The sequence below is a fragment of the Thalassophryne amazonica genome, unplaced genomic scaffold (assembly GCF_902500255.1).
Source record: "Thalassophryne amazonica unplaced genomic scaffold, fThaAma1.1, whole genome shotgun sequence".
Taxonomy (NCBI): Eukaryota; Metazoa; Chordata; class Actinopteri; order Batrachoidiformes; family Batrachoididae; genus Thalassophryne; species Thalassophryne amazonica.
The window spans coordinates 233,148-255,629 of record NW_022986244.1 but is presented as its reverse complement, the minus strand read 5'-3'; the positions used below and the strand labels follow the sequence as shown (position 1 = coordinate 255,629).

Here is a 22,482-nt window from a genome sequence, read left to right as displayed (position 1 = left end):
GCGCCACACATGGAGCACCCGCCAGAGCGATGGGAACATGGCAAAAATTCCCCGCGTGCGTCCAGCCCACCACGCGTGCAGACTCTGCGACATCATCTGCTTCTGGGGGAAGAGGAGCCGTGCTCCCCGACCCTTTGGTTGGGCTCCATTCACCAGGGGCAAGTGGGACACAGCAGCAAGGGCCTGTGTCGTCCCATTTACACAGACCCCGGATTGTTTCCCTGCCCCCCCACTTGCCTGGGGCACTGCATGCTGATATGGCCAGCCTGACCGCACAACCAGCACACAGGGGGGCCCCGGCGGGAGCGAGGACAAGCACCACCGCGAGGTGGCTGCAGCGACACCACACGAATCACTTCAGTTAACTCAGTAGCCCATGCCGGTTTCTCTTGGCCTGGGGTCTCCTGCATCACACTCCTCACAACAGGGCCAGCTCTGATGTGGATGTTCTCTGCAGCTGCTCCCACAGCCTCTCTCTCTAGGACCAGCTCCAGCGCCTCCCGCAGAGTACGGGGATGTGCCAGCTGTGTCTGCATGCGTAGCTCTCCGGGAGTGATTGCTCGGCTAAACTGGTCTCTGGCTAGTTCACTTTGCACATCAGCAGACATGTGGGAATATGCCCTTCTAGTTAAGGTTTCAGTGTCATTGCCTAGAGCACATAGTGGCTCCCCATTCAGTCTCTGCCTGCTTGCCAGCTCTGAACGCAGGACACCAGGTTGGTTACACTGTCCAAAACGCCTCTTCAGGGACCCCACTAAAGCTCCATAATTGTCCCTCTCAGCTGGGCTTAGCAGCAGCAAGCACGTTAGGGCCTCTTTGGTAAGGCAAAGGGCAAGTTGAAGTGCTTTAATGTCCTCAGACCAGCCCGCAGCCCATGCTAACAATTCAAATTGGGCATGGAAAGCCTCCCAGTCCTCTTTACAGGAGTATTTCGGCGTTTTCACTTCGAGCCAAAGGGCGCCGCCATCTTGTTTACATTCGGCCGTACGTCGCCGGCAGGAGATTTGGCACCGACGCGATCCCCCACACCTGAGCCAAACCTAGCATCATCAGCTAGCTTCCTAGCGGTCTGTTTTAAGCAAGCAACGTGCTCAGAAGCAGCGCCAAAGTCCGTCATATACCATGAAGCGCCTCCATAATCACTGTCCATCACCTCCTCCTTCACACATCGGTGGTCGGTCTTGCCCCGCTGTTTGGCCATCCTGCCGGTCCGGGCTACGAGCGGCTAACGGAGATAAACAACAGAAACTCCGGTCTTTTTCTTCTGACACCAGTGTCGCGCCCTGCTGGACATGACGAAAGGATGGACGAGATAGACGTGAACAACCGTCTCTTTATGGAAACTTAATGGTTACTGTCGGCCGCAATCACGTCAATACAGGTGTCTCTGAACGAGCTGCTACTACACAGGCTGAACACACGGTGGCAAATCTGCATGTACACACCAACACATTATACTCCTGCTCTCTAGCCCAGCCCCCTCCCGAAGTGGTCCAATCACATACCTGTCTTTTACCCCACACACAACAATGCATTTACAAACAGTCAGTAACCCAGAACATCTCATAACATTTTCAACCTGAACATATTTGAAGGGTCGCTACAGTTGTTTTATTTCATGTACATGATCTAATGTAATGAAATAGTGGCATTTAAAGCTGTTTTAGTGGCAAGTGTTTTAAATCAATTTTGACATAATTTGGGAGCTAAATTAATGATATTATTTGTTTGTTTTTTTTGACAAATAAAAAAATAAATAAAAAAGACAGGAAAACTCAATCTCCCACAATCCTCGGCGCGCTGTCGACTCCAGGCGCGTGCGCTGCTCGGCTGTGTTCGGGGCCGGCTATCATGGCGTCGTACGTGGACATTCTGAAGAACGAGTTTCCCGAAATCGACTCGGAGCTGTTCGACTACATCACGGGTGAGACACCGAGGACACGGACTCGGTCCACCGCGGGTCCGCTGCTCTGTCCGGGTCACAACACGGCCCCATCGGGCTTTTAATCCGCCTGTTACCCCCGAGCCTTCGCCTGCTAGCGGGAAGCTAACGGTGTTAGCGCGGCATGGTTCGGTTCGGTTTGCTCGGTAACCGAATACCGACGTGACAGTGCGGAAACCGGACCGCCCGGGACTGGGCAGATGTGTGAGCAGGTCCTCCGAGAGGTTTACAGTCAGAAAACAAAAAATGTGTTCAGAACTCTCACTCTGGACCTCTGGTTCCGGGTGTCGGCACCGAACCTTCACACCGATCCCGGTACCGTTTAATGAAGACGTGATGAAATATTAACTTCAAATTAACACGTTTAAAATGCAAAAAAAAAAAAAAAAAAAAAAAAAAAAGAAAAATTAAAAACCCGCTTAATCATAAAAAGCGAGAGAAAAAGTTTTAAATATTAAAATAAATTCCCTGTCAGAAAAAACTTTGAAGGCGTTTATAAAAAAGTCAGTGAAAAGTTTAAAGGCGTTTATATAAAAGTCAGTGAAAAGTTTAAAGGCGTTTATATAAAAGTCAGTGAAAAGTTTAAAGGCGTTTATATAAAAGTCAGTGAAAAGTTTGAAGGCGTTTATAAAAAAGTCAGTGAAAAGTTTGAAGGCATTTACAAAACTGTTAGTGAAAAGTTTGACGGCGTTTACAAAACTGTTAGTGAAAAGTTTGACAGTGTTTATGATACAGCAACAGGCATTGACATGAAGCTTTTTTAGTGTACTTGTCCCTGGCAGTGTACTTGTCCTATAGGAAAAGCTGGTTGTTCAGTTAACCCGTGAGTGAGATTCAAATTAAATCACATCTACTTTGAAACCTGTCATACTTCTTTTGTTTGTAAGTACTTTAACTTTAATATTCCATCATAAGAATTGCAGCTGAAATAGAAAAATCATTACACTTCAACGTTTTCTGGGACTGAGATTCAGATTAAATATTTATCACATCTACTTTGCTGTGACATATCACTTCATGGAAAAAGTTAATACTGTCACTCTCCTGTGTGGGTGGTAAAATTCAATTTCCAAAAAATAAATTTTATTACATATTGCATGCATAGCCTCTCGCCTTTTAATCTGTTAACCAAGACATAGCTCATAATGTTTCTCTCCTGCGATTGTTCATAATTGGGGAAAAATTAAAATAATTGGTAAATACCAATATGGATCTGCTTCTCTCCTGTGTGTTTTCTGAATTCATCACTCTTCAATGCATGATCATTTGCCAGTATGTATTTTCTAAAGCAAATCAAATTCTTTTATTTCAACATTTAAAAATGACTTGGGCGCCTTGGGGCAACTGTTTGTTGTGATTTGGCGCTATACAAGAAAAAAGTTGATTGATTGATTGACTTACTGGTCCGCAATAGAAGGAAAATCCTGACAGACATGGCAGTATATTATGTTGTCCTCTTCCTTGTGCCCCAGCCATGGATAATCCTGTGTGCAGCTACTCACAAACTTCCTCTCTCTTCTTTTCTCTTCATACCTCTTCTTTGAAGCTTCTACACTTGAAGGGGTTGATGCTGGTATCTGGTGCGGTTTCGAGGTTTTAGAAAAGACATTATCTTCAAAATATTTTTCAAAAGGCGTGTTAATCGATGCATCGATGCTATGTTTGTTATCTGTTTCCCGCCACAGCATCTCGCAAGAAGATGCTACGAACTAGAGGGTGATACAGGAGTAGATTTTCACTCCTGTCCCACTCCCACAGAAAAATTTCTGTCCCATCCCAATCCCTGGCCAGAGTAAAAAAAAAAAAAAAAATTCCTGTCCCATCCCACTCCTGGTAAAATGACTCCCACTCCCATTCAGAATGACTCCCGCTCTTGTACCGCTCCCATTTTTCCTTCTTTTAGTTTTTAGGCTTTAGTGTTCTTCAGTTTTATTTCAGAAGATGTGGCAACAGAAACAGTTCATCTGTGGTAATACAGGGAGGCACTTATTGCCTTAATAAAAAAAAAAAAACCTTAACTAAAAGACACAAAACATAAATAATGCATGGCCTGTGGTCTTATAGTTTTTCCAAATGTGGTGGTGATGGACACGTAATGATCCTGACATTTACTTTGTCTTCTATTTCTGTAACTGCAGACTGTATGAAACCAACACATTTCATGTTTTGTGAGGTCAGCTTTATTATTTTTTTAACACACACACACACAAAGAACCACACACACACAGTGTGTGTGTGTGTGTGTGTGTGGTTCTTTCTCTTCCATTTCTGAAATTAACGAATTGTTATAAGGAAAAGTATTAACATTTTATTGTTTTTTCAAAGAAAGAAAAAATACACAAACATGCAGGAAAAACTGAACAATGCAGACTGATTTGACTCGTGATTTTTGAAAATAGGAGGTAACTTACTTTGAAATAAATGAAATTCAGAACTGCAGCCTAATAATTTTGAAAAATAAAAATCAGCAGCTTGTGTTTTTATTCTGACTAGAGTTCATTTCCTCTTTTTTTTTCTCCTCCTCAGTCACATTTTGTGCTTGAACATTAAATAACTACATTGTCATCTAAAATAAATATCTGTGTAAAATAACAGCCTGTTAAAATTCAGAGTTCTCAGCTGCTTTATGTGATTTCTGCTTCTGAACATCACTGCAGACTTTCTCCACATCAGGTTTTTTTAAACACACGTGTGTGTGATTTTTATTCTGTTCAATCATATGTTCTCATTTTAAGGAATTTTGACCAATTTATTTCATCTCATAATTTCAGTCTGTCAGTGACACGTGCACACGGAGTGAACAGGACGAACCGTCAGAACAGTCCAGAGAGAAATAAAGGCAGCGTCAATTTAGTTTGTGTTGTTTTTCACTCTGTGATCAGCCCCCCCCCCCCCCCCCCCCCCCCCCCCCCACACACACACACACACAGACGGCTGCAGCGATCAGACCCAGTCTTAATTTTAGACGGCTTTAATCAAAGCTGCCCGCTATTTTTTTCGGCGTCTTTTCAGAAAATTGACCGCTCAAATTACATCAGGACGGCTCACTGCCTAAAACCTTAGTTCCCGCTCCCGTGAATTTTTAATCCCGTACCATCGCAATCATGTGATAAATAGCAAAGTTGACTCCCATCCCGGGGGATTCCCACGGGAATTCTGTGACCCGTGAGATTCCCGAAAAAATGCCAGCCTCTACTACAATAACACACTCCATACAGTGGTCTCGCGCACACACTGTTATCATGTTTTCCGATTGTCCGCTGCTTGTAGAGTGGCGGGAAAAACCAAAGACGCTTTCGCGCGAGGTGCGAGACAAGACGTGATGTAAATAAAAAAACAAAAAGGCGGCGGTCAGTTATTTTGCTTAGTGAAAGGTTTAACAGTCAGCCGCAAGCTTGAAGGCGCTTGTGAAACAATTCGAGTAATTCGATTACAAAAAATGTTCGAGGCAAATTCTGTGCCTCGAGGCTTCGTTTAAAGCTGTGGTACATACGCCAGGCCTGTATGTGGTGCTGTAACGCTCCCACAAAAACACAGAAGAAGACCATAGCGCTAATCAATGTAGCAGGTGATGCTACAAGTTTGCAAAGCCACATGTTGAGTAAAATAAAGCCTTTTAAAAGAAAGGGTCCGCGCGGATCGTCTGAAATGGACTTATTGTGCATTTAAAGTGAAGCAGTATGTTTGTATATATTAAAAAACACACATTTTGCTCCACTGGCCTTTATCTACCTCTGCAGATGAAGCGAAAGGACGCACACTTTAAATGAGTCATGTTTAATGATAAAAAAAAACAACTTTAATTCAGATTTGGTAAGAGTTTTTATCAACAGGCAGCTTTTGTGGAAACGCTGCAATCCACAGCCGTTTTTCAAAGGCTCTGTTATTTGCCAAGTATCCACAGAAAACAAAGAACTTAGAACTTTAACTTTGGTTTGAGCTACACTCTGTACGGCATCTATAAATATACGAGGTCTATTAGAAAAGTATCCGACCTTATTATTTTTTTTCAAAAACCATATGGATTTGAATCATGTGTGATTGCGTCAGACAAGCTTGAACCTTCGTGCGCATGCGTGAGTTTTTTCACGCCTGTCGGTTGCGTCATTCGCCTGTGAGCAGGCTTTGAGTGAGCAGTGGTCCACCCCCTCGTCGTTTTTTTTCATTGTTTAGGAATGGCTCAGAGACTGCCGCTTTGCTTGATCAAAATTTTTTCAGAAACTGTGAGGGACATCAAAGGAATTCCTCCGCACGTCTGTCTCAATGTGCTGAAAAAATGCTGATGTCCATGTCTTTTCACAATTCCTGTGCTAGCCAGATGACATCCCGGATAAAACACAGCGTCCAGTTTGGAAATGAACGGCACATTCCACTGTTACAGGAGTCTCTGTCATGGAAAGAGGAGCAGAGGCTTCGCGCATCACGGCGGTGCCGCATGGCGCACAGCAACGCCGTGATGAAGCCTCACAGGACATGTTCTGGCATGTCCAGGCACATCCACAATTTCTCGGATAATCACTCGATGGAAAAACCACCGACAGCTGTCTGAACGCCATCTCAAAGCCGTCCTGTGAGACCAAAACGGAGGTGGTTTTGTCTCGCTCCAGTAGCGAATCCATCATGACGCGCGAAGCCTCCGCTTGGCTTTCCATGACAAAATCTCTTGTTAAAAGTGAAATCTGCCGGAAAATGGTTGATGTCCAGCTCTTGTGATAACCAGAGAAATTTAACACGATGGTCACGGATCCATACAGCCATCCGTTTAGAAATGAAATGGTCGCTCAGCCTGTCGATGGCGGCTTCGGAGCGCGGCGTGCCACCAGTTGCTCTGGGCCGTCCTTAAAGCGACAGTAACACTCCGTAATCTCTTTGAAGCCCATAAAATTTTCACCAAAAACCATCTGATTTTCTCGAATGGTGTCCACTTTGATGTCCCTCACAGTTTCTGAAAAAATTTTGATCAAGCAAAGCGCAGTCTCTGAGCCATTCCTAAACAATGAAAAAAAACGACGAGGGGGTGGACCACTCCTCACTCAAAGCCTGCTCACAGGCAAATGACGCAACCGACAGGCGTGAAAAAACTCACGCATGCACACGAGGGTTCAAGCTTGTCTGACGCAATCACACGATTCAAATCCATATGGTTTTTGAAAAAAATAATAAGGTCGGATACTTTTCTAATAGACCTCGTTACACTAAATCCTGAATAAAGCACAGTAATAAAAAGTGCAAATGAAATATGCAATAAAAAGGAAAAAAGAATGCAGACTGAAGATTTCACAGACTGCCTGGGCTTATGGTTTGGCAAAGCTCTAAAACTCTTAATATGAAAAAATTAATAACCCGGCAAAACAGAGAGAGGGAACACCCTAAACTTAAAAATCTGCATGATGGCACAGCAACATTGTGCCGCTGCTTTAGGGAGAGCCCTGCCACTACTGATATTGTTTAAAAACACAAAGGTACTTTTTATCTGATTAATCGCTAAAATAATTGAAAGAATATTCAATTCCAAAAATATTCAATAGCTGCAGCCCTACTTTGAAGGAGTTTATGATACAGTCAGTGCAAAGTTTGAAGGTGTTTATAAAACAGTCAGAGCAAAGTTTGAAGGCGTCTATGAAACAGTCAGCCACAAGCTTGACGGCGTCTATGAAGCAGTCAGCGCAAGGTTTGATGGCGTCTATGAAGCAGTAAAAAGCTTAAAGGTGTTAAAGAGAGAAAAGTTTTCATAAAGTCTCATAACTGCTGTTGAGGTGAAGTTGTTTTGAATTTATAATGGGGGAGGGGCTTACTGTGTCAGCCATTTCATTCATTGGACGTCATGAGCTGCTCGCTGAGACACCTGTTAATCTCCAACGTATAAACTGTTGACTCATTTTTATTGAGCTAAACGTGCCTCAGTAAATCCACCGTGTGACAAGTGAAGTTGAGTCGCGTCGTGCTGGCCACCGTGTGGCGTTGCGTTGCGTGATGTGTGGTGGTTAGTGATGAGCGTTCCACGTGCCTGTAAACACCACAAACACAGTGTCTGCATGGGAGGGGCTGGACAGGAAACTGTCCGTGATCCTAGACATGTCTCGAGATGTTTTCACCCGTTGATGGGTGAGAAGAAGCGTCTACTCTGTTCCTGATTGGCCCGTCCACGTTTGTCCACGTGTGTGTGTGTGTGTGTGAACACACAGCCTTGAATGAAGTAATTTGTCCTGAATGACACGATGACCCCAAAACATCTAAAAATAGAGCCTCAGTTGAAAAAATGTCCAGCTTGTCCTTTAATGTCTGGTGCCACCAGTCAGAAGACCATCCTGATGGTTTCTCACTGTCAAGCTTTTTAATCCTCTGTTGATTTAATTCTTCGTTTCTGGATTTCTTAAGAAACGGTCCAATGAGTTGAAGGTGTTCAGAAGTCAGACCTGTAAGTGAGGAGTGGATTTGCAGGTTTTGGGGTCTGAGGACTATCAGGCGTCCATGTTTGGATGAAACTGATGCCAGCAGATGTCTTCTGTGGACTAAGTCTTGCTCTGTCTTTCAGGGGTTTTGGACAGCGGCGGACCAGACTTCGAAGATAGCGAAGAGGTGTTTGACGCCATCGGTGGAGTCTTGCAGGATGTGTCTGCTGACAGTAAAAAGGAGGATGATATCCGAGACATCTGTCTCCAGATGTTCAACACTCTGAAACTGTATGTCAACCGTGTGTCTCCCAGGAGTGGCATCTGTCTTCCTGAGGTCTGATGTGTTTGTTTTCATCCTCAGGAATAACTGTCACAGTTCTCAGAGACAGGTGTTGTTGGATGCTCCAGTTCAGCTGTCTCAGATCTCTGCAGACCATAGTACGTCTGTCCAACACAACACATCTGTCCTTATAGTTACAGCGCCGCACAGGACCTCTCACACCTTCATGTTTTCTCTCCGTAGTTTCTGCTGCTAGTGATGTCCAGGGCATCTGGATAATGAAACGAGTCCCAAACACAGTGAGCTTCAGCTTCATTCCCCAAAACTCACACAGTTTCTGCATGTTGGCAAACTCACATGCACAACGCAACACGCTAACATCTACTGTTCTGTCCAGCAAGCTCGTGTGACGGAGAATGACCATAAGCTAACGTTAGCTGGAGCGTAACTGTCATGTGCTATGTTAACAAGCATATAAAATGCTAATGATAGCATGCAAACATTAGCTTAAGCATAACTATGATGACGGTGTCAACAAACATAGTATACATATAATGAATGTTTATGAGTTCAGTGGTACGAATATTTCATGAGGTGAAAGCTGGAAGCCTCGTTGAATGGTTTGAGACTTTACCATTGAAAGAATGTAAAAACATTCATTATTTGTTTTATATAATGGCTAAAATAGATCCTTGTCATTTGATATTTTATTAATTTATAAACAACAGAAAAGGGACTTACATTTTGGTGTTCAACTGTGACATATAGTCTAGTGATGCTGTGCACTGACTTCAGACTTCCATAAAAAAAAAAAAAAAGATTTTGTGTAGTTCCTCAGTCCAGCCAAAAATCACATCAGCGTTTCATGTTAGCAGCTCTTCATGCATCCAGACGGCTTACAGTGGAGTGGATTTTGTGTGTGTGTGTGTGTAGCAGTGTCAGTTAACTCAATATAATCCTCATGTCGCTGTCCCGTGCACGCGCGCACACACAACCGGCTCGGTCCAGCTGTGTACCTCTTCAGTGCACCGAAAAAAAAAGTCACCTCAGAAATGAGTCCAGGTTTTCTTTCTCTCTTCCTGCTAACAGACAGCACAGTGGATTTGTTTTGTGTGTGTGTTTGTGTGTGTGCGTGCGTGCGTGTATCTTACAAGAATTAGCAGTGTCAGTTAGCTCAAATTATGTCTCAGGAGAGTCGTGCGCACACATACGCAGCCTGGTCGGCGCTTGTGCATGTGTGAACAACAAAAATAAGACATCCTCAGTGCAGCAAAAAAAAAAATCACGTCAGAAATGAGTCCAGCTTTTGTTCTTTCTTCCTGCTCACAACCTCCAGGCAGCACAGTGGACTGGTTTTGTGTGCGTGTGGGCGTGCACGAGCATGTGTGTGCGTGTACAAGGAAGTGCGTACATGTGTATGTGTGATCACACGTGTGCGCTTGCATGTGCGTGTGCACGTGAGAGTGCAATGGTACCAAACATATGGAACCAAATTTGCACAATGGAACCAAGCCGCACTCTGAATTTAATGCAACACAAATAAGATGAATTGATCTATGTCATGTGACATACAAAGCACCAATCAAATGACAAGAATCCACTCAGCTATTATATAAAATTCCCTGAGGACATGCTAACATTAGCCTTAGCACTATAACTCATTCACCATGCATGCTGAGGACAACATGCTAACATCAGCTTTAGCACTATAACACACTCACCATGCATGCTGAGGACAGCATGCTAACATCAGCTTTAGCGCTGTAACACTCACCATGCATGCTGAGGACAGCATGCTAACATCAGCTTTAGCGCTATAACACACTCACCATGCATGCTGAGGACAGCATGCTAACATCAGCTTTAGCGCTATAACACACTCACCATGCATACTGAGGTGAACATGATATAGTCAGTTGCTCAGTTCCGGATCACCTTTTTTAAAGTCCCGCTATACGGAGCCATAATGCAGCTGAACGTCCTTTATTGTGTATTGTTGTATTGGGTATGTGGATGTTATTTAGCTGAAAAAGTCTGGATGGAGTAGCCCTTCTACTTAAAAGTGTGAAGCCACATTATGTGTGGTGCAAATATTTGCCAGAAATGGATCACTTTGCCCGGTTCTGGATCACGACTCTCTGTATCACTTTGGGTTCATTCCTGGCATCTGGCTGGAGCCCTTCTAATGCAGAATGATACACACTGTGCCCAAGAATGTGTTTTGAACACAAAATATAAATTATACTTATTAAATGAGAATTTACTTAGTTTCAAAAGGCGCCGTTATACGTTTTTACGAGCAAGTGAGTATTTTCCCACTCTAGAACCAATGACACTGAATGGCTAACTCACCTTTGTTACGTTTTAGAGATCGTTACTTTCACACTTGCATGAATGAGTAAGTCAGAAAAAGCGCACACACCGCAGACACCGGGATGTTTTGATTCCTCTGCTGATCACAAGGACGGCTGGATCCGGTCGAGCTTGTGGTCATTTGTAGACAAAACATCAGTCTTTCCATTGGTACCAAGTAATTAGCTTATTCATGCTGATTACGAGAAACGACGCAAATACTACAGCAGTGATCCGGAACTGGGCAAGTGACTGTACCAATAATGTTAAAATGATGACTCAGTTGTCATGCATTCTGAGGAGAATAGACTAATGTTAGCTTTAGCACTTTAACACACTTGTCATATATGCTGAGGACAACATGCTAACATTAGCTTTAGCATAATACAGTGAGGAAAATAAGTATTTGAACACCATGCGATTTTGCAAGTTCTCCCACTTAGAAATCATGGAGGGGTCTGAAATTTTTATCTTAGGTACATGTCCACTGTGAGAGACATCTAAAAAAAAAAAAAAAATCCAGAAATCACAATGTATGATTTTTTATAATTTATTTGTATGTTACTGCTGCAAATAAGTATTTGAACACCTGTGAAAGTAGAGAAGCTTGAATCTTCGACTGGACTGGGTTGCTTGACGCGAGGACGTTTGGCTTCAAATCGCAAAAGCTTCCTCAGCTAAAATTCTTGCTCTGGTAGTCTGACTTCTGTCTTGACTCTTGTAGAGAAGAATAAACACAAGCCAACAAAAGCTGGAGTTTTTTTAAACCTAACCAGACCCCTCCTACCGAGAGGCCGACTGCTATAGGCTAGTGACTAAACAATAGCTCTAATTAGCAACTATTGTGCTCTAGTTAGTACCCTCCTAATGACAGAGCAGCTGTCCCTCCTAATGATGTGACGGAGCCTCTCCTGATGGCTCCCTTGATGACTCTCCTGATGATGTGAATGACTCATTACCATGAATAAAAGACTGAAACTGCTTTGACCTGAGTACCCCATTGTAAACAGGGGACAAAGCGTGTCTCAGACCCCCTCCCCAGTTAAGACTGGGTTTCAACTGTTTCACATAGAATGCTTCCTTGACACCTCTCAAACCATTTCTTCTCTCTGGCTAAGATTTTAACTTCCTTGTCCTCAAACGTGTGGTTAGTGTCTTTCAGGTGGAGATGAACTGCAGACTGAGGTCCACTGGCGCCCTCTCTGCGGTGCTGGTATAGCCTTTTGTGTAAAGGTTGCTTAGTCTCACCTATGTAGTGTTCATTACAGTTTTCCTGACATCTGATAGAATACACTACATTGCTCTGTTTGTAACTAGGGATCCTGTCCTTAGGTTGAACTATTTTCTGTCTCAAGGTGTTAACCGGTTTAAAGTAAACTGGGATTTTGTGCTGTCTGAAGATCCTCTGTAGTTTTTCCCCTACTCCTGCTAAATAAGGGAGAGACACTCCTCTTCTTCTTGTCTCCATCTCCTGTCTATCTGGTCTCTTTGTTTTCTGGGACTTCTGCACTTTGTCCAGGGACCATCATGGGTACCCACATACTGTGAGGGCTTTCCGGACAAGTTGTTGTTCTTTAGCCCTTCCCTCTGCAGTTGTGGGCACCTGTAGGGCTCTGTGTTGAAGAGTCCTGATCACCCCGAGCTTGTGTTCAAGGGGGTGGTTTGAGCCAAAGAGGAGATATTGGTCAGTGTGAGTGGGTTTCTGTAAACCCCTGTCTGGAGCTGCCTGTTCTCTCCAGTCGTAACATCACAGTCCAAGAAGGCTAAATGGTTGTTTCTGGCATCCTCACGTGTGAACTTGATATTGGAATCCACCGAGTTGATGTGTTTTGTAAAGTCCTCAACCTCCTGTTGCTTGATTTTAACCCATGTGTCATCGACATATCTGAACCAGTGACTGGGAGAGATGGCCCGTGAAAGACGTCAAGGCTGTCTTCTCCACTCGCTCCATGTACAGATTGGTCACAATGGGGGATACCGGAGACCCCATTGCACAACCATGGAACTGCCTATAGTAATTCCCCCTAAACAGGAAATACGTGGTGTTAAGACAGATCTCCAAGAGTTGGCAGATGTGGTCTGGTGTGAGTTTGGTCCTTTCAAGTAGAGACACATCCTGCAGCAGTCTCTGCCTCACAGCTGAGACTGCCTCAGTGGTGGGGATGCAGGTGAACAACGATGTCACATCAAATGACACCATAGTTTCATGTGCCTCCAGTTGCAGGTCCTTGATCTTGTTCACAAAATCTTGTGTGCTCTCCACATGGTGGTCTGAGTTACCCACTAGAGGAGCCAAAATCCACTTGAGGTGCTTGCCCCATTGTATGTGATGGAATCTGTGCTACATACAATAGGCCTGAGTGGCACATCCTGTTTGTGGATTTTGGGCAGTCCATAGATGCATGGAGTGGCGTCCCCTGGGTACAGTCTGTAGTATGCCTGCCTGTCGATGAGTCCCTCTTTCTCCAGGTTTTGGAGGTAGCTAATGATTTTCTTCTTATAGCCACTCGTGGGGTCTCTCTTCAGACGTTCGTATGTACTGGAGTCACTGAGCAAGTTGTTCATCTTGGCCTCATAGTCCGATGTGTTCAGGACCACCGTGCATCTGCCTTTATCTTCTGGCAGGATAAGGATGCTTTGGTCCTCCTGCAGTGCTGACAAAGCTTTCTGTTCTTCTCCTGTGATGTTGGATGGAGGAGGCTTAGCACTGTTAAGCACTGCTGTGACTCTTAGTCGGAGGTCCCCAGCTTCTGACTCTGACAAACAATTTTAATGGCTGATTCTACTGCGGTGATGTAACCTGCATCCCCACCACTGAGGCCATCTCAGCTGTGAGGCAGAGACTGCTGGAGGATGTGTCTTTACTTGAAAGGACCAAACTCACACCAGACCACATCTGCCAGAATGCCAGAAACAACCATGTAGCCTTCTTGGACTGTGATGTTACAATTGGAGAGAACAGGCACCTCCAGACAGGGGTTTACAGAAAACCCACTCACACTGACCAATATCTGCTTTTTGGCTCAAACCATCCCCTTGAACACAAACTCGGGGTGATCAGGACTCTTCAACACAGAGCTCTACAGTTGCCCACAACTGCAGCGGGAAGGGCTAAAGAACAACAACTTGTACGGAAAGCCCTCACAGTATGTGGGTACCCACGATGGTCCCTGGACAAAGTGCAGAAGTCCTAGAAAACAAAGAGACCAGATAGACCAGAGATGGAGACAAGAAGAAGAGTGTCTCTCCCTTATTTAGCAGGAGTAGGGGAAAAACTACAGAGGATCTTCAGACAGCACAAAATCCCAGTTTACTTTAAACCGGTTAACACCTTGAGACAGAAATTAGTTCACCCTAAGGACAGGATCCCTAGTTACAAACAGAGCAATGTAGTGTATTCTATCAGATGTCAGGAAAACTGCAATGAACACTACATAGGTGAGACTAAGCAATCTTTACACAAAAGGCTATACCAGCACCGCAGAGAGGGCGCAAATGGACCTCAGTCTGCAGTTCATCTCCACCTGAAAGACACTAACCACACGTTTGAGGACAAGAAAGTTAAAATCTTAGCCAGAGAGAAGAAATAGTTTGAGAGAGGTGTCAAGGAAGCATTCTTTGTAAAACAGTTGAAACCCAGCCTTAACCGGGGAGGGGGTCTGAGACACGCTTTGTCCCCTGTTTACAATGGGGTACTCAGGTCAAAGCAGTTTCAGTCTTTTATTCATGGTAATGAGTCATTCACTTCATCAGGAGAGTTGTCAAGGGAGCCATCAGGAGAGGCTCCGTCCCATCATTAGGAGGGACAGCTGCTCTGTCATTAGGAGGGTACTAACTAGAGCACAGTAGTTGCTAATTAGAGCTATTGTTTACTAGCCTATAGCAGTCTTCCTCTCAGTAGGAGGGGTCTGGTTAGGTTTAAAACTCCAGCTTTTGTTGGCTTCTATTTATTCTTCTCTACAAGAGTCAAGACAGAAGTCAGACTACCAGAGCAAGAATTTTAGCTGAGGAAGCTTCTGCGATTTGAAGCCAAACGTCCTCGCGTCAAGCAACCCAGTCCAGTCGAAGATTCAAGCTTCTCTACTATGGAAACCACCTGGACAGCTGAGAGCCTACACAGAAACACCTGTGAAAATCAATGTTAATATTTGGTACAGTAGCCTTTGTTTGCAATTACAGAGGTCAAATGTTTCCTGTAGTTGTTCACCAGGTTTTCACACACTGCAGCAGGGATTTTGGTCCACTCCTCCATACAGATCTTCTCTAGATCTTTCAGGTTTGGAATTTCAGCTCCCTCCAAAGATTTTCTGTTGAGTTCAGTTCTGGAGACTGGCCAGGCCACTCGAGGACTTTGAAATGCTTCTTACGGAGCCCCTCCTTAGTTGCCCTGGCTGTGTGTTTGGGGTCATTGTCATGCTGGAAGACCTAGCAATGACCCATCTTCAATGCTCTTACTGAGGGAAGGATGTTGTTTGCCAAAATCTTGCAATACATGACCCCATCCATCCTTCCTTCAATACAGTGCAGTCGTCCTGTCCCCTTTGCAGAAGAGCACCCCCAGAGTATGATGTTTCCACCCCCATGCTTCACGGTTGGGATGGTTTTCTTGGGGTTGTTCTCATCCTGTAAACATGGTAAGTGGAGTTGATTCCAAAAAGCTCTATTCTGGTCTCATCTGACCACATGACCTTCTCCCATGCCTCCTCTGGATCATCCAGATGGTCACTGGTGAACTTCAAACGGGCCTGGACATGTGCTGGCTTGAGCAGGGGGACCTTGCTGTCCTGCAGGATTTTAAACCATGACAGCATCATGTGTTACTAATGTAATCTTTGTGACTGTGGTCCCAGCTCTCTTCAGGTCATTGACCAGGTCCTCCTGTGTAGTTCTGAGCTTTCTCAGAATCATCCTTACCCCACAAAGTGAGATCTTGCATGGAATCCCAGACCGAGGGAGATTGACAGTCATCTTGTGTTTCTTCCATTTTCTAATAAATAATCATAACAGTTGTTGTCTTCTACCAAGCTGCTTGCTTGTTGTCCTGTAGTCCATCCCAGCTTTGTGCAGGTCTACAGTTTTGTCCCTGGTGTCCTTAGACAGCTCTTTGGTCTTGGCTATGGTGGACAGGTTGGAGTGTGATTGATTGTGTGAACAGGTGTCTTTTATACAGGTAACAAGTTCAAACAGGTGCAATTAATACAGGTAAAGAGTGCAGAATAAGAGGGCTTCTTAAAGAAAAATTAACAGGTCTGTGAGTGACAGAATTAATAATTAATTATTAAAAAAAATATTAAAAAATCATACATTGTGATTTCCGCTTTTTTTTTTTTTTTTTTTGTCTCTCACAGTGGACATGCAGCTAAGATGAAAATTTCAGACCCCTCCATGATTTCTAAGTGGGAGAACTTGCAAAACCACAGGGTGTTCAAATACTTATTTAACTCACTGTAACTGGCTCATTGTGCACATTGAGGTGAGCATACATCATGCTCACCTCATGCTTTGCATGCTTAAGCATGCAAACCTACTCTACTCTCCTCTGTTCTCCTCTTATATTCTATTCTTCTTCTTTTTTTAGATATTTAGATATACTTTAGTATACACTAGTCGAGTTCTACCTTAGAATTGAAATGTATTATAGAAGACATACCTTACTGAATTTTCATGCTAACATTAGCTTTAGCATGATAATTCAATTTCAATTTATTTAATTTATAAATCCAAAATCCCAGCAAAGTTGCCTCAAGGTGCATCACACAAACAAGGTCTAACCTTACTAACCCCCAGAGCAAGAACACAGGGCAGTGGTCAGGAAAAACTCCCCCTGAGGAAGAAACATCAAGCGGACCAGACTCAAAGGGGTGACCCATAACTGGTTTGTTGTGCCTGTTAGTTTTGGCTGTTATGATGCCAGTGGCATCATGTTAGCCTGCTAGCTCTGAAAGCTAGTTTGTGATGATAAATTTGCAGTTTAACGGTGAAATTATATGATCTGTCCACTTTCAGACTGTCAATGCCAAGAAGCTGGAGAAGGCTGAGGCCAAACTCAAGGCCAAACACGAACGGAGAAACGAGAGAGATTCTCAGAAGACTCCTAATCCACTGTGAGTCCTCGTTCCACGTGAACTGCTTTTTAAAAAAGCAAAAAAAAAACCCTCCCAGAACCCTCCCCCTGCCTTTACTGTGCATTCGTCATTTTAGACCGTCAGTAGCGATTCACCAATTATCACCTCGTTTCTGCTTAAAACTGGTTTTACAAAGAGGTTTAACTTTGTCATCTGATGGTTCATAATCACATTGCTCCCTTTGATGGCTTTGGGTGTAGAGAGTCAGACTCAGACGTGCTGCTGTGGTGCTCTGATCGCTTCCTCCGTGTTTTATGATGAAATAATGCTGAATTTATGTGGAAATGATTGTTGTAGTAAAGCTTCAGATATTTGTGGCTGAGACAGATGATGACTGGAGGCAGTTTGAAGCAGAAACGAGGTGATAATCTTTGAACCGTGGCTGATGATGCATGTGCAGTGAAGGAAAGGCGGACCGATTTTAGGGTGGACCATTCGGTTTGCGACACGGGTTTAACTCCAGGTTTTTGCTTATGTCTCCCTGTCAGTCCTTGACACGTCTTCTGTATTGTCTCTGTCCACTCAGCTGTAAATGGGAACTAGCTTTGACTCAGACTAGCCTGTGCTGGACTGGGGTCTCCTGGAGGGGGAGTCTCATACCCTCATCCATTTTGTGCTGCAGTATCTGAGGACGTGTGTCCAACCTGATGGTCCTCTGGACTTGTTTTGGACTGAATGACTTCTTCACACGTCATTATAGGTTTTTAACCGGGCCTTTGGTTCGAGTAAACTGAGTAAAGGCTGTTGCAGGCGCTATAGAGTATCAAATTGATGACATCACAGCCCCCCTGACAACCACTCATCTTGCTCTGTATTCGGGTTCACCCTTCTCTTGGTTCTATAGGTGCTGGCACTCTGTGCTTGGGTCCGCACTGTTCTTGGTTCTGTGTGTGTTGGTGCTCTGTGCTTGGGTCCGCACTGTTCTTGGTTCTGTGTGTGTTGGTGCTCTGTGCTTGGGTCCGCACTGTTCTTGGTTCTGTGTGTGTTGGCGCCCTCTGCTCAGGTCCGTGCTGCTCTTGGTTCCGTGGGTGTTGGCGCTCTCTGCTCAGGTCTGTGCTGCTCTTGGTTCCGTGGGTGTTGGCGCTCTCTGCTCAGGTCCGTGCTGCTCTTGGTTCCGTGGGTGTTGGAGCTCTGTGCTCGGGTCCGTGCTGCTCCTGGTTCCGTGGGTGTTGGAGCTCTGTGCTCGCGTCCGCGCTGCTCTTGGTTCCGTGGGTGTTGGAGCTCTGTGCTCGGGTCCGCTCTGCTCTTGGTTCCGTGGGTGTTGCTGCTCTCTGCTCGGGTCCGTGCTGCTTTTGGTTCCGTGGGTGTTGCTGCTCTCTGCTCAGGTCTGTGCTGCTCTTTGTTCCGTGGGTGTTGCATGGGTGGGTGGACACACCCCCATCTCAATTAGGGATGCACCGATCTACATTTTTTCACTTCGATTCAATCCCAGTACCTGAATTTGGATATCTGCCGATAGGATACTATTTCAATACCTGAGCTCTGTTTGCTTTATTATTATTATCGTTATTGTTGATTTTTATATGAGGATGTTCTGTTTTCGCAGTTATACAGCTTCATGATGAAGTGTTTACATGAGGATTTTCTTAAAAAGAAAACCTGAAAGTTCACCTACAATTTGCCAGAAGGTACATCTGAGATGTAATGCCGCGTTCACACCGGGCGTGACGTGAGCGACAGCGACAGGTTGCCATGTAATCCCTATGGAAGGACACGTAGCGCCAAACCACGCAACGCGACGTGATGGACGCGAATGAAGCGATTTTGAGAGATTAGTGCGTTTGTGGGGTGATACTGCGTCACGTCGTGTCGCCCTCCTCCCCAAGATGAAAAATCTGAACTTTTTCTTCTTGTCGCGCCGCGATGACCAATCAGGGACTGGATATGTAGTGACGTGGAGATGTCTGGAGTTTGACTGAAGATGTGAACATGTCCTGTCTCTGGTAGCAGCCTGTGAGCAGGACTTATGTCCCTTTTGTCCTTTATTTCATAATTATGACAGAGTTTTTGGGGGAAGAGCGAGCAGCAGCACCACAGCAGGGGGAGCAAAGGTTTTTTTTTTTTTTTTTTTTTTTTCTTTCACGTCCGCGCGAGTGAATGGTCCGTGAAGATTATTTTATTTATTAATAACACAGATATATAATAAAACAAATGGTGACTGGTTTATAAACACAGTTATGACAGAGAGCAAACAGCAGCCCCACAGCAGGCAGCGGAGAGTTTTTTTTTTTTTTTTTTACATGTGTGCGCGTGAACGGGACAGGAGGTCCTCAAACTGGGTCCTGCAGAGGCGGAAGGACCTCTGAAAGTGGCCGTCATCCAGACGCAACTCCTGCAGCAAATAATGAAACTTCCCGTATTGGGAACGTCTCATGAGGATGTTGTGAACCCAGGGATGGCGCCGCTGGCGACGTTTGGCAGCTTTCCACAACAATTAAGAGCACAGCAACTCGCTCTGTCATGATCAAAGTCCGTCATGTTAACTTGACTGACAACCGGAGCCGGCGAGCGGAATGGAAGCTCCTCCTATTTGATGACGCACTGGGGTGAATTTTCACAGCGAAAGCAGAACGACACACTGGGTGATGGTGGCATGCGAATTTGTGGTATCTGGTCACGCCCTGTGTGAACGTGGCATAAGACCAGATTTGATGTTTTGGTGAAAGAATTAAGTACTTTTATTTAGGTTTTGATGGTTTCTTGTGGCACTTTGGAAATGCACCTTTCTCAAAACTACTTGTATGAAATTTTTGAGGCGCCCCTGTGAAATAAATCGTAGACTTCATAGAGAAAAGACAACACACTCTCTCTCTCTCTCTCTCTCTCTCTCTCTCTGTGTCTGTCCCTCTCTGTCTGTCCCTCCCGCTCACGTGCTCTGTCTGTCTGTCTGTCTGTCTGTCTGTCCCTCCCGCTCACGTGCTGTCTCTCTGTCTGTCTCTGCCTCTCCAAGAAATGACCTCTTTTGAAAATGCTGAAACACACTCATTTCCAAAATGGCATAAAACCAAAAATAAAAGTACTTAATTTACTCATGTTAGAAGTCCGTCTGGGTAAATGGTTGGATCCTTCCCCTGTTTAATGTCAGAGTGACCGTTGGTGCTCTGACCCCTGCCTTTCTCACTCCGCACACAGTCCAGCAGCAGCAGCAGCCAGTCAGACAGGTCCAGGATTGGAAAACTTTCCAGGTTGGATCAAGAAATTCCGATCCGTGAATTACATTGGTATCGGAAGCCAATCCCGATATTGGATCGGATCAGCCCCATCACTAATCTCAATGCTAACAGACTAACTGTGGTTTGAGTGTTACTGTTTTTTGGTTTTCTTGATGGGTAGTGTCTATGGGTTATTGAGAATTATGATTGGATTATTGCCTCAGTAATGGTGAACTGTTATGCTTCAGTGGCACTAGCATCAGCTAAGCTACAATGCCTGTTAGCACAGCATGAAATTTTTGCTCGACAGACAAACTGAAGCATGTTTTTACAGGATCCAACACCAAGCCATATTATTCCAGATATTTACAAGAAAAAGCACCTGCTAATATTTGTCGTTAACGTTGTGTTGTGTCATTAGCATCGTGTTTTGTCATTAGCATCACGTTATGTGACCCTAATGGGTTCTAAAAGATGATGTCATCTAAAAGTTGACATGTGAATGGTTAAATCCCTTGTGGCCCGAGCCCTCACCTACGGCCTACTCAAAACAAAACTTAATCAAATTCTACAGTCTAACTGCACTAAGACTACATTTCCCACAGTGCATAGCAGTTTGTTCCTCTGTCCGTCACAATCTTCAGATAAGGGAGGGAGTGTTTATTGATTTCCAGTGCATAGGTCAATACAATACAGAACATGAGCCAGTGAAATAAAATATACTGATCGTACATCCTGTCATTCTCAGAAGAGCGTTGCACCATTGTCATGGATGCAGACGTCATACTTCAGTACGTCATAGCCCCTTGTTTGGACTTAAACACCTGGCAGGAGGGACGTACCGATTGGTTGAGTTTAGTTACCTTCAGCGCTGAGTTTGGTTCAGAACCCTGAGGTACAGTATCGGAGACAGACGCTGATCTCTGATTCATGTCTATAGACGGACAGACAATTGTCAAAGACATGTCACACATAAATGATCCCCTTAGCATCACGTCCACCTGTCAAGCCTCTGGGTGGGTTTCCATGAGGAAGAGCTTACTTGAGTAAGAGTACTTGAGTAAGTGACCATCAGACTGTCCCACAGACCTCCATCCTGAAGGACACTACGTCGCTGTAAGGACGAGGAGGTTTAATGTAACAGTGGTGGACTCTGTTCCTTTACAGCATGGACACACCTCTCCAGCACTGTGAGGACACTCCTCCTGGCGTTCATTAGCTTCTGCATTCTTCTACACTTGCACATGGAAACCGACCTGTCGGGCGTCCGATGAGTCTCTGGGAGTACGTTTCCTGAAGTGTGTGGTGAGGGTGGGGTTCTGTTTCAGTGTCTTTGTCCAGGAGGAGAGTGAAGTATGGTAATGAGACCCATAACTCTATCATGTACAAAATGAGATGAAAGTTGTCAAACACTGATGCTGCTGCACTTGTTTGAAAAAGAGCACAGTGTCACCTACTGGCCTGGAATGGTTTTCTTATCACAACTGTTTTTCTGTTGTACTGTTACAGTTTGTGTTTTTAATGAACATGATGACGTTTAATTCATTGTCTTCCGTAGAGTTTAAATGGGTGTCTCTGCTCTGATTGTCTGTGCTCGATTCTCATAGCATCTTGGAGGAGGCGTCAGCCAGCCAGGCCAGCAGCAAAAAAGACAACCGCGTGGACCAATCTGGAAAGAACCGCAGCTACGACGTCCGTATCGAGAACTTTGACGTTTCCTTCGGGGAAAGGTGAGCTCATGTATTATGGCCCAGTCACACGGCATATGACGATTCCTGAATGAAGGGAAAAAGTTTTAAAAAGTCATAAATTGTTGCGAAAAGGTGGACAAATGAGCTTTTCACTTTTCCCATCACTGAATAGTCTGCGAATCAAGAATGCAAAAGGAAAGAAAGTGGAACAAAATGAAACCAAAGCTAACGCTGATGTCCACGCTTTAAACGAAACGCGCATGGAGCCACTGCTGGAGCAGTGTGTGTCTGCATCTCTGCGTTCCAGGACTTGGCTCTGGGACGGAGCTCTGTACCGCCTGAGTCCTGGAGAAGCTGCAAACAGAAGCGAGCAATCCTACTCACTGTGGAGATCTGTGCGCACGTCTGTGAATCCACCTGCTCTGGTTGCTCATCCAGAACAAAAGAGTGATCATCTCCTTCATCATCAGAATCCTCACTGTCTGGATCAGACTGATGACGCGCTGCGTTGTCCGTCGTGCTCCAGTGGACAATTTTCAAGATCC

General features: G+C 44.7%; 1 protein-coding gene across 2 annotated transcripts in view; it reads left to right on the top strand.

Annotated features, from left to right (window-relative positions):
• The first annotated feature begins 1,813 nt into the window (after window positions 1–1,813).
• Window positions 1,814–22,482, top strand: part of abcf3 (ATP-binding cassette, sub-family F (GCN20), member 3) — a 166,852-nt gene continuing 146,183 nt past the window's right edge. For both annotated transcript variants that reach the window (XM_034165315.1, XM_034165314.1), the window contains exons 1-6: window positions 1,814–1,924; window positions 8,478–8,625; window positions 8,699–8,775; window positions 8,861–8,916; window positions 16,976–17,073; window positions 21,854–21,976. In XM_034165315.1, the coding sequence (XP_034021206.1) occupies window positions 1,852–1,924; window positions 8,478–8,625; window positions 8,699–8,775; window positions 8,861–8,916; window positions 16,976–17,073; window positions 21,854–21,976 (575 nt within the window). In that variant the 5' untranslated portion in view covers window positions 1,814–1,851. The remainder of the gene's footprint in view (window positions 1,925–8,477; window positions 8,626–8,698; window positions 8,776–8,860; window positions 8,917–16,975; window positions 17,074–21,853; window positions 21,977–22,482) is intronic.